Source organism: Penicillium longicatenatum, assembly GCF_028827895.1.
Source record: "Penicillium longicatenatum strain IBT 33135 chromosome Unknown contig_3_segment0_segment0, whole genome shotgun sequence".
NCBI classification, from domain to species: domain Eukaryota; kingdom Fungi; phylum Ascomycota; class Eurotiomycetes; order Eurotiales; family Aspergillaceae; genus Penicillium; species Penicillium longicatenatum.
Genome location: NW_026643121.1, coordinates 767,092 through 778,754, shown reverse-complemented (window position 1 = coordinate 778,754; position 11,663 = coordinate 767,092). Strand labels below are relative to the sequence as shown.

At 50.3% G+C, this 11,663-nt stretch overlaps 5 protein-coding genes across 5 annotated transcripts; 2 read left to right on the top strand and 3 right to left on the bottom strand.

Annotated features, from left to right (window-relative positions):
- Window positions 1–345: 345 nt before the first annotated feature.
- On the bottom strand, window positions 346–1,972 carry N7484_005645 (cytochrome P450; the record flags this gene model as incomplete). The annotated part of the gene is made up of 4 exons (XM_057116064.1): window positions 346–523; window positions 576–742; window positions 801–1,115; window positions 1,169–1,972. 4 exons carry the CDS (start codon window positions 1,970–1,972, stop codon window positions 346–348), a joined length of 1,464 nt encoding a protein of 487 aa, XP_056971947.1.
- Window positions 1,973–2,787: 815 nt separating this feature from the next.
- Window positions 2,788–3,251, top strand: N7484_005644 (uncharacterized protein; the record flags this gene model as incomplete). Its single annotated transcript, XM_057116063.1, has 2 exons — window positions 2,788–2,796; window positions 2,850–3,251. 2 exons carry the CDS (start codon window positions 2,788–2,790, stop codon window positions 3,249–3,251), a joined length of 411 nt encoding a protein of 136 aa, XP_056971946.1.
- A 1,330-nt stretch (window positions 3,252–4,581) lies between these two features.
- Window positions 4,582–6,979, top strand: N7484_005643 (6-phosphofructo-2-kinase PFK26; the record flags this gene model as incomplete). Its single annotated transcript, XM_057116062.1, has 3 exons — window positions 4,582–4,847; window positions 5,135–6,458; window positions 6,533–6,979. 3 exons carry the CDS (start codon window positions 4,582–4,584, stop codon window positions 6,977–6,979), a joined length of 2,037 nt encoding a protein of 678 aa, XP_056971945.1.
- A 594-nt stretch (window positions 6,980–7,573) lies between these two features.
- On the bottom strand, window positions 7,574–8,313 carry N7484_005642 (DsbA family oxidoreductase; the record flags this gene model as incomplete). The annotated part of the gene is made up of 2 exons (XM_057116061.1): window positions 7,574–8,215; window positions 8,269–8,313. 2 exons carry the CDS (start codon window positions 8,311–8,313, stop codon window positions 7,574–7,576), a joined length of 687 nt encoding a protein of 228 aa, XP_056971944.1.
- A 470-nt stretch (window positions 8,314–8,783) lies between these two features.
- On the bottom strand, window positions 8,784–11,219 carry N7484_005641 (SPX domain protein; the record flags this gene model as incomplete). The annotated part of the gene is made up of 2 exons (XM_057116060.1): window positions 8,784–8,915; window positions 8,967–11,219. The coding sequence occupies 2 exons, from the start codon at window positions 11,217–11,219 to the stop codon at window positions 8,784–8,786; spliced, it is 2,385 nt and encodes a 794-aa protein (XP_056971943.1).
- Window positions 11,220–11,663: the final 444 nt, after the last annotated feature.

Sequence of the window (11,663 nt, the reverse complement as noted above, 5' to 3'; positions counted from 1 at the left end):
GCCTCGGCAGGTCCTCCATATTTACACATAAACTTTCAAACTGCTCAATCGTCACTAAAGCTAAATGGATCTCCGAACTATCTCCTCTAAATACTTTCCTATGGCCATGGATTAGAATAAGACTTTTGAGAAGCGAGCCTATTAACACTGAGCGGTATATGCCTTCCCAAAGTTGGTTGTTGGGTTGACCCTACCGGACCCGCACTTGGGGATATACTTAATATGATATTATATAATTAGTTTTTATTGTGGTTAACTTCTTTCTTAAACTACAGAAATCTGTTTAAACCATTTGACTAATCATCCGAGGCCTGAATATCCCATATCCTTGGCTCTTGCCATCTATTAATATACCACGGACCTGTCCGCATTGACTGGCGTAAGATGCACATGGAGTGGACCTTTCTGCCAGAACAGATAAATATGTTGTCTCTCCATCCATCCCTTGCTATCCTCCGCGATCTTCATATCGAAATTGAATATCACTCGCGCCAGAATCATTCGCATTTCGGCATATGCCAGACTACAATACTGAAGTTAGCAAGAAAGCCACCGCCCGAGGCAAGCCAACGTACTTTCTGCCCAGGCAATTTCGTGGCCCGACATTGAATGGTTGAAGGATATCAAAATCGTCATTCTTATATTGAGGGTCTCCTAAGAAGCGTTCTGGACGATAGGAGTTCGGGTCGGTAAAATGCTTTTCATTATGATACAATGCCCAATGATGCAGTGCAACGATTGTCTGTAATGAGGTAGGTCAGTAACTTGTGATTAAAAAAATGTTGATCTGCAGCACTTACACCTTGAGGCACAAACCGGCCGAGAATAGTACGTCCTCCTGCAGGAGTAACACGAGGTAAACCGGCCGGCACTGGTGGATAGACTCGTAAAGCTTCATTCAAACAGGCCAGCATGTAGGCCAAATGATTGACCGAGGTCATGGTGATTTCTTGTTCACTCTCAAATGTGGACCGAACCTCCGCAGTGAGTCTCTCAAGAGCTGCGGGATTTGACAGTAGAAGGTAGGTCACTCCCGCGAGAAGGGTGGCAGTGGTCTCAGAGCCCCCGATGATCAAAATGTTGCCATTCGACTGGAGATTCTCGAGACTGAGGTTCTAATGGCCGTCAACTACAGGAGCACCCGAGATCCATCGAGCGTTACACTAACCAACTCATCCTTCTTTCGGAGCAGTCCCTCGATCAGATCAGATCTCTCATTGCCAGGCTCCATCCTTCTCTGTAGCTTTGCCATTGACATCTTAGTTTGTCGCGCAAATCGCGATAGTGCAGATTTCGGAACCACCGCCCAGAACAGCTTGCTGATTAGTGGGTAAAACCTAATGGTTTGCCATATAGCTCCCCCGCGAGCAGATGCAAAGATCAGGTGGACGTAGGGGTGATATTCTGAATTCTGAAGACACCCAAAGGGTTCCCCGAAGGCGAGATCTCCAATGATATCAAAGGTTGTCCAATTGTACCACGCAGTAAGATCAATTGCCTTTGCCCCTGCAGCACAGTTCTCATGGAGCCGCCGGATGAGCAGATCAATATAGACCCGAATCAGGGGTTCCTGTTCTCGCATGGACTTCTCGGAAAAGCCATATGCAAGCTGGCGCCTCAAGACACTGTGTTCCTCGCGCTCAGCGTTGACGATATTTATCGGCGAGGTCTTCACAGGCCGATAGAAATTTTCAAATTTCGCAAATTCTTCGACATCTGGATGATGACCCATGATATCTTTCCATACGGTGGCGCTGGAATATGCTAATTCGTCTGGCCCGATACGTACCACATCGCCATACTTCTCGTGGAGACGGAGCACATCATATGGCAAGGTACCCCGTAACAGCTTCCAGCAGTAGGGTACACGGGACATGCCATGCAGAATTGGTCCAGGAAAGGCCCGAAGGGGGTGAAGAAATACATTGAATATTGCTCTACTCACAGCATGGATGAGGACCTGGAGTGGCATGGTTAGAGTTTTAAGGGTTTATGAGATAGGGCTGTCGTAACTCACGATGGCAAATAAAGTGGCTACTACCCAACCGGGGTTGTGAAGCAGAGCTTGGAGAAAGCTCATCGAAGCCATGCTGATAGAACGAGATGGACGAGGCAAGTTTGTATAGATTGTTTCATGGGCCACCACCTCGGCCTTAGGCAGGAAAAGACGTGACTTGAGAATATACAGACAAACACTCTATCTGCGGACTCAATATCCCGCGGTGTCGTAGTTTCTTCGACGTTTAGTGGTCATTGGCTCATGAGATCTGCAAATGCGTGGCGTTTTTTTTTTCTCGCATTCGTATCGGAGATCCAATAAGGGGATATCATTTTAGGGGATCAATCTGTTCATCGAGCACTAGTAGTACAGTTAGAGTCAAATTTTGAGAGCGAAAGCGAAAGCGAAAGCGACCCCAGCGCCAAATGGATATAGTATTTCCAGGGCCAGGAATAAGAATGCTGGAACCCTCACGTCATAAGTGGAGAATCGACGGGATAAAGGTATCCATGGCAGATCTGTGGAGTATAAAGCAATCCCGGATTCCAAGCTGGACAATTATGTTCATTTCTGAAAAGTCACAAAGTAGAATTATCTTGAGCGCAATCTAGATCTCTCATGCAAGAAGCGAATTCAAGTCAGTCAATCTGAGTGGATTTGTAGAAATTGCAATGATTAAATAATCAAAGTCCACGTGAACAGCTCACGGGCCCTCTTCTCTTTGGTGACATAATGTGTGCGATTGCAACCTTCTCCTCAATACTCTGTCTTAAATCCAAATAGACAGTATGTTCGAGGTAGGCTTTGATTATGTCCCAATTTTATTACTGCTCTTCCTAACTCCTAATAGCGTCGAGCTGCAGACCGATACCATCTTCGAATGCACCGTGCCCGCTCGGCTGTGCTGACTTCAGATGAAATTGTTGAGGTGCGCGCAGCTCAGCGAACCTTTGAAGGCGCCTATGTCCGAACTGCTCTTTCTCAGTTCTCCTTTGCACTTGTCGTGCTTAAGATTTTCACTGCGGAATTTTACAGTATCGGCGCGCTATTCGCCATTTATGGTACCGGGGTCCTGATCATTGGACTGTTTCGCCGCTCCCAGGGAAACCGCCAGTTCTTTTCGGAGATCGGGGAAGATGGTGTCCATCGTCACAAATTTCGGACCAGTGGAAACGCCGTGGTGGTCTTGACCGCACTGAGTATTGCAGCATATGTGTGCTTGATCGGTCTGACACTTACTCTGCAAAACTGATAACGGACCCATACGAGGGATGTGGAACCGTCCACTTCCGCCCCAAAATATTCCAGCTATCTTACATCCGTGGGCAATGTGTGTTACCCCCTGCGTGGCCGCCAAGCGCTAAGGATTTTGTGTCACCGCTGAGATGACTTATCACCTGTCGGGGGAGCCGGGGACCGGCAGCGGGACGATCACCGTGAAGCAGCCGGAGCATGCGGTTGGTCGGAAAGCAATCTGCAGTAATGAGGCCCGGGATTTGCCAAGAAAGCCGAGTATGCTCTACGGAAAGGGAGGACTCGCCCGAGCGGAGACGCGCATGTTGCACAAAGCCGCCCCAAGACCTTGCTGACCATCCACCGGACACATCGGGTTTGAAATCGATGTTGACCTACTTATTTCAGATCCCAACTAAACAGCCCTATTTCTCGGATTTAAGGCTGATATCAGCTTCTCATTCCTGAGAGGGAAGGGTCACTAATTGCTTAAATGGTGGAACCTGGTTGGCGGATTCTTGAGTTAATCCGACTAGTCATACTTCAACACAGGGATGGTGCCATGGTGATTGCTCCACCATAATGATTTGGCCTGGGGATGTCTCGAGCCAAGCATTCTAGATAGATAAAGAGCTTGTATGGATCATGTTGTCGGCCTTGTACCTGTCTGGGCGTATATAGAGAGGCTCATATTCCAACCTTCTCTTATGCCGTATGATCTACCTTGCATACTACCTTTTTTTCATCTTTACGCCCCTGACATCATTTCCTTGAACCTGAAGCCCCATTGATCCCCACCTAGAGTGGACTCGATGATCATCTTAAGCTGCGCTGTGATTTCATTCATCTGATTGTGGCTGATTTAGCCCTCTTTGTCCCCTTAATACCTTTTATTATTACCTCTGTACTAAAGAAGAGCTCCTGGCCTATTGAAGGACCACGGTGGTATAGGTTCGTGCCTTGTTCAGACTACAAGGAATTCAAGATCATCGCCTCTCATCGTTTCTCATCTCCACCGCACACAAGGAGAAAGGTCAAAATCGGCCAAAATTAATCCCAACCTCAACCCCTCACATGGAAACTCTTGTGCGAAGCTTCCCAGTTGATCGTTAGCATACAACAAGAAAGTGACGTTTGGCCCGGAGTTGAGTCATCCGCATCTCCCGCCTTATTTTTCTCCCCTCCCGCTTTGTCTTTCGAAGGGCTTTCATCAAATCCTGTCCATCAAAGCGAGTCCTGTTACCTTAAAGGACTACGTCAGACATCAAAAGCTTGCTTCTCCGGAAAGGCTTCCTTAAGACTCCTTACCGGGGATGGCACAACATTCCGACATTGCACGGTCGGCGATCATGTCGTCCGCCACTTCAGATCCTGCAGCCCCGGGGGATCAGAGGAATATGAACCACCGACCCAACGGCATCAGCTCAAAGGAAGCTGGGCTTGGCTCGGGTAAAGAAGGAGCAACTCTGATGCCACCTCCGAAAACTGTGGTCGGAAGAGCGCTAGGGAGTGACTTGCATTCCGATGCCCACAAAGCCTCACAGGCGCCCAAGGGCGGAGTCGGAACCGCCCTGGCTGACACTCCGATTTCTACCGCACCCCCGTCCCCACAGATGTAAGTCTTCCCTGCCTCTGAGTCGTCGAGTACCTAGGACCCTAGAACCTTGTGTTTGTGCATTTGCATTCCTGGCCTATGAGCGAGGACTGCGGCTTGATCGACACTGCAATGTGTGCCGGGTCAAGTCTGTCCCGCTATGTGAGAGAAGCAACTCTCCGGATGCACAAGCTGGCTCGTGTGTCCCGACCCTCCCCACCATGTGGCTGAGCCGTATCCGCTTGTCGTGTGATCGTTTGTTTTTTAAGTAGGCTTTTATTTTGGTCTAACGCTTTTTTTGCCTGCAGATCAGGTCGTACACAACCCGGCACCCCGAGTAGCAGCAGCAGAGTCCGAGCCACCACCCTTGATATTCCGGGCCTGACCAAGTCCAAGGTCTCCCCCGATGGCCGAATTGCTCAGCGCGATGTCGGTGCAAAACTGGTCATTGTTATGGTCGGCCTCCCTGCCCGGGGCAAGAGTTACATCACTAAGAAGCTTGCCCGTTATCTGAACTGGCTTCAACATGACACTCACATATTCAACGTCGGTGCGCGTCGTCGTGTCGCTGCTGGCAGATCTCCCACACCGGCAACTCCTCGAGAACATGAAACGGCCCCAAAGAATGTTCACAAAGACCTCATCGACTCCGTGCGTCGCCTGAGCGTGAGCGTCGGAACCCAAAACCAAGGCGAATCCTCGCCGCCGGAGGAAGCGTCTCTTCCACCTCCAGCTGTTCCAGATAAGATATGTGTAAACGGTAAGGAGACTGAGCCCTCTCCTTCACAGAACGGAGACACGATGATACCACCAATGGATGCGGGCTCTGGCCCGAGAATAATTCCAGACGAGGCCATTAAAGACTCTCCTCTGGAACCCATGGATCAGACTGCGAATTTCTTCGACCCCCAGAATCAAGATGCTGTCAAGCTTCGAGAGCGGGTCGCCCTCGACACTCTTGATGAGTTGCTTGATTATATCCTGGATGAAGGTGGCAGCGTTGGTATTCTTGACGCAACCAACAGTACTATGGAGCGTCGAAAGGCTATCGTTGACCATATCCGCAAACGTGCCGGCCCCGAGCTGAACATTCTGTTCCTTGAAAGCAGCTGTGTCGACCCAACTCTGCTGGAGGCCAATATGCGCTTGAAGCTTTCTGGACCTGACTACAAGGGTCAAGACCCGGAAAAGGCCCTCGAGGATTTCAAGAAGCGTGTAGCTCTTTATGAGAAGTCGTACATTCCCTTGGGTGAATACGAGGAGAAAATGGGCATGGCATTTATCCAAATGATTGATGTTGGTCGCAAGGTTGTCGCTCATCGAACCCATGGCTTCCTCTCGTCGCAGGTTGTCTACTATCTGCTCAACTTCAACCTCTCTCCACGCCAAATTTGGATCACGCGACATGGAGAGAGCGTGGACGACCAGGCCGGTCGTATCGGTGGAGATTCTGACCTCAGCGAGAATGGCCGGCGGTACGCCAAGGCCTTGGCTAGATTCGTGAATTCCCAGCGGGAGAAGTGGGAGCTATACCAGCGCCAGAAGGACTTGCTGAAGCACTTCCCTCCCCGTCCGGGTGACAGCACCCCCCAAACCCGTCCTACATCCCCCACGATACACCACGCAACTTCTGTGTGTGGTCATCGATGATGGCTCGAGCTGTCCAAACCGTCGATTATTTCAATGAAGAAGATTATGACGTCAAGCAAATGCGTATGCTGGACGAACTTCACTCAGGAAGGATGGAAGGCATGACCTATAAGGAGATTCAGGAGCAGTTCCCCGAGGAGTATGCTCACCGCAAGAAAGACAAGCTCTTTTACCGATACCCCGGACCTGGTGGAGAAGGGTACCTGGACATTATCAACCGTACTCGGGCCGTCATCGTCGAGGTGGAGCGTACCACTGATCATGTCCTACTGGTTAGCCATCGGTCCACTGCCCGCGTTCTCCTTGCCTACTTCCAGGGCCTTCAGCGTGATCAGGTCGCAAACCTTGATGTTGAGATGGGGGTACTCTACATGTTGGAGCCCAAGCCATACGGGGTTGACTTTAGAGCCTACCGATACAATCCTGACACCGATTGGTTCGACTTCGTTCCTGATTACGAATTGAAGCAAGTGAGTGGGCCTCCCACCACCAACCAAGCATGATAACCTAAAGCCCTTGCTGGGGGCAAATGGTTGGAGATCTACTCCCTATGATCATGATTTGCTATGAACTATGACGACAACTTCCCCATTCAACATCAAATTGGCCCCGACTCGGATGACGAGCTCTCTGTCCATATCAATTATTGATTCATGCTACATATGGGGGGGTTTATTTCTTTTTCTTGCCCCCATTCTTCGGCGGCAGCTTTGTATTCTTTCCTCGCTCCATTGCGTTGTATTACGTTTTGAATCTGCAGTCTTTTTACCTGTTGCTTTTTGTTTTATGAGAAATGATACAGGCGTTACTTGCATGCAGGAGCTTAGTGGTCTGTGTTGCCCATGTTGCTCGTTGTCTTTGCATAGATTTGGCGTTAAGCGGAAGCGATGACTCTATGAGCTTACTATGGCTTAACCAAACGAGCTTCCCTCGTCAGATACCCCTTGCATATTGACAGAGTTGACTGGGAATTTTGTCTTCTTCCGTGATAGTTTTTGCTTGTCTTGGATGTACTGGAGATTTCTCAATAAACCGTTAATCCAGATTTGCGACATATGCACTAGGACTGTTATCCAATTTAATTACCTAGTACATCTTTACTCATCCAACTTGACCCGCTCAAAAACCTCTAAGAATGTCTCTGGCTCATCAGCTCCTTCAACCAAATACTTCCCTTGTACTGTAAAATGCGGAACCCCAGAGACCAACCTCCTCGACGCCGTAAATGCCTCCGCATCAACCTGCTCCGCCCCGACCCCAGATTCAAGCAACTTAGTCACTTCCCCACCATCCAACCCAGCCTGGACCGCCGCCTCAACCAAAACCTTCGAATCCGTAATATTCTTCTCCTCCTCGAAATACGCCCGGAATAGATTCTCCACAACCCGAGTCTGCAATCCCCCGACACCCGTCCCGGCAGCTGTGACAGTACCTTTAGCCTCCTCTTCACCTGCATACCAAATAACCCGATGCGAATCCCGAGTCGAGCCCGTATTTCCACCAAACTTGAACGCAATCCCATCAACCTCGCCCGCAGCAGATAGCCGGGCAAACATAGCCTTGCTCCGCTCGACTCCGAATTTCTCGGCGTACATCTCTTCCTTGTTTATGCCGGGGAATGTGGGTGATTTTGGGTTGAGATAGAAGGCGCGCCAGGTTAGCGTAAATGTGTCCAAGGGATTGCTGGCTTTGTGGGTGTTGATTGCGCGTGAGAGGCGTCGGTAGCCAACATAGCACCACTTTGTGAGGTTAATATAAGTCTGATTTAGAGATTCGGGGAGGCGTTGCGTACGGGACAGACGCTGTCGGAGATGATTTGGATCTTGATGTGTGTCATTTTGTTTGTTGGTTTGGTGATACTAGAATGAGGGGAATGAAAGAATCGATGTCACTGTATCCGTACTCTATGAAGGTTGCGGGTCTCAAACCGTCCATTTGTCAGCGAGATCCACAGGGATTTTATATCTGGTTCGAGTGGACTTGTACTTTTGCGCTTGACCTGTTCTATTCTGCTTGCTTCCCCTCTTTTCTCGTATTCATGACTTCCCGTGGTCCTAGTGTATGAACCTTATTGCATTTATGGTAGTGGAGATGGCGTATTGTACCTGGAAAGGTCCAAAAAAACCGAAAAACAATGCTTTTGATGCAAGCTATCCATGACAAAATACAGCAAGATCCATGAATGCGCTAAAGGAAATCATCCCAACAAAATGTCGTGTCATGACCAAACTTCAAATACAAGGGTATACTGGTCTGACAACCATCCTAAAACCATCCCGAAAGGACCGGCTCATGATACACATCTACTTAGAGAATCTGCTGAGCCTGGTTGTTTGTGCTCCACGAGATTTGCCCAGCGAACAGAGCGGATGAGTTGTTGTTAATAGGGACTCCATGGGAGGGGTCGTTGTTATGGGCCTGCTCAAGAACAGATTTGTACTGTTGAGATTGTCAGTAAAATGATTATCCAATCAGGACGAAGGGTCTTACCTTGAACGCAAAGTTGAGAACAAGAGCAGCAGCAAGGCCAAGGCATACGACAAGAGGGCCGAACAAGTTGTCCAGATCCTTGCCACTGCGTTGGCGGATCAGCCGGGAGCGCTTCTCATACATGTACCAGCCCCAGGCAGCGGAAAACAGGGCAAAAAATGTGTACACAATGGCCAGGGCTTGAGCAATTTTGTTGTGCTTGCCAGCAGCATTGTACAGACCCAGTGACAAACTCGACAACAGAATGCTGATGTGCAACCACTTGATGAAGGTTCGCTGGTTAGCCAACCACACCTTACTTTCCACACGGACGGGACCAGTGTCTTTGATCCAGACGCCAGGGTCTCGCACACCAGGAGGCAAGGGAACGGCCTCCTGTCTAGCCCAGCTTGGCTTGGAGACGCCCAATGACTTCAAGATGGAGGTGAATCGAGACGGTTCTTCCTCATCCTCCTCAGGCTCTTGAGTCGCTTCGACGGGAGCTGGAGGTTGCACCTGCCGGCGCTGAGGCTCAATGTGAGAAAGACGGCGATTTGCCGGCACTTCGCTGAAGCCAGAGGGCCTACGCAGAACGGTGTGAGATCTAGACTCGGACCACCGACTGAAAGAAGATCCTGCCCACGCATTGCCACTTGGGCTACCTGCGCCACCAAGGAAACTGCCAACCGCAATGTCATCCTCGTTGCGCCTCGCTAGCCGTTCTTGCTCTTCATGGAATGCAGTCTCGGGGTCACGGCGGATATCATTCTCAAGTTCTCCCAGCCAGAACGGGAAGTTGTTGACATAATCCTCAAACAATTGAGCAGCACCGTGGACGAACTTGGAGAAGCGGGGGGCATCTTTAACCAGATGGGAGGCCATGAGGTCGTTCACCCACTCCGCCTGGTGGGCCTTTCCGCGCAGCTTTATTTCGAGCAACGCGTGCGGGAAACGGACAATTTCGCCAGTTCGGATGTTACTGAACGGGTATGACATCTCGCCATCGTCAAGGTCGGTACGGTGCCATGAGGAGGGGTCTCGGCAGGGACGCTCGGGGTCAAGAGAGTCTTCCCGAATCATGGCAAGGTTGGTGTCCATAGAAATGCGGACGCGGTCATCGCCAGGGATTTGGAAGGCTGTACGGGTGTAGTTGGCCCGAACCATGGGTTGCAGGTTGTTCTCCTTGATAAAGGACTGCAATTCTTCCACGTCCTTCTTGAGATTTTCCGCTTCCGCAGATTCTCCGTTGTTCATATCCTCCATACGATGGACCTTTTTGTCCAAGTGGTACTCTCCATCCAGGAACTCCTTGATGTGCTTTTCTTTAAGCTGTACCTTGACTTCCCGACTGCTGTCCAATTCGCTCACAGTCTTCTTCTCCAGGTAAATGGAGGGCTTGTCCTTCAGCTGTCCCGTCCAGCGCAGCCGCAGGGATCCAGCTTCGGGAGCACGAGCAACCTTCTGGTTGTAGAGGTCAAATTGAGGGTTATCAAAGTAGAGGGAGGTGATGGTCGGGTCGTCGAGGGTATCCGCATTCTTTGAGGTACCCGGGTTGTAGATCAGGACAGGGAGGCGACGGAGAATGTATGTCTTCACCTCGAGAACGTTGTCTGAGTGAACCCAGAACTTATAAGAAGAATAGACATCGCGGCCGAAGCCACGCTCAGGCTCCCTCGGCGGTTGCACAATGTCCTCGGTCAGGGTTTCGCGGACAAAGGAGTACATCACCGACAGACGGTGGACCAAAGGCGAATAGTCCTCTGAGTTGAATGGAAGTTGCGACAGGCGAACCTGCAGCAATGGCTTGACGCGGTACCGAGCTCCACGCTTGCGGTCATGCTTCTTGGCCGCCTTGAGGAAGCCGGTGAAGTTGATGCGACTGTACTTCTCCAGCTCGCTAACCTCTTTGGTGATGCCATCGAGCTCCTGCAGGATCTCGGTCGCCATTTTGCGCTTTTCCTGTTCGTCAAGCACGACAGCCTCCTGCTCTCCGGCCGGAGCCAATGGGCGCAGCTTGGCTTCGCAGGCTGACGTGCGCTCGCGGAGCTGCTGGGAGGTCTCCGATTGGAAGGCATTGACCTTGTCCAGCTGCACGTTCAGCAGTTCCTGCACAAACGCCTCCTCATCCTGTTCAGTCCAAAGACTGTCGTCGGAATCGCTGGCGTCGCCCGTGACATCATTCTCACGCAGCAGTGCCTTAAGCTTGTTGTAGTCGATGTATTTGCCCTTCCATGGCGGGTACACCGTGTTTTTGAGAGTCTTTCCGAACCGCATAGTGCCTCAGACGGAGCTCACTCGGTCGAAATGTGTTTCGAGGTTATCAAGTGGCGGGGAGAGATAAAGAGAAGCCAGAGGGGAGAGAACACAAGGGACAGCACCACGTGGAAGCCAGGAAGACTAATGTTGCATTGACTTTTCTCTCTGTCTGTGCTTACTGTAGGTAAACTTTTTTTTTTTTTCAAGAGTACCTGGAAGAAAAGAATCAGTTAAGCGATGGCATGTCGATAGCTTTAGCACGCACGTGCTCATCTGTCTGGCTCTCATGGCTTGCCGCATTCAGATGAAGTGGCCAATCACAGTACAGGGCAGATCGTCCCGTCTGAGGATCAATTATGGTCCGACGGTAGCGCAGTTACAGTAATTTTACGTAATTTCAATCCACTCTTACCGGTGTCACGCTAAGCTACATTGGAGCTAGTGCCATTGGTAATTGCGACC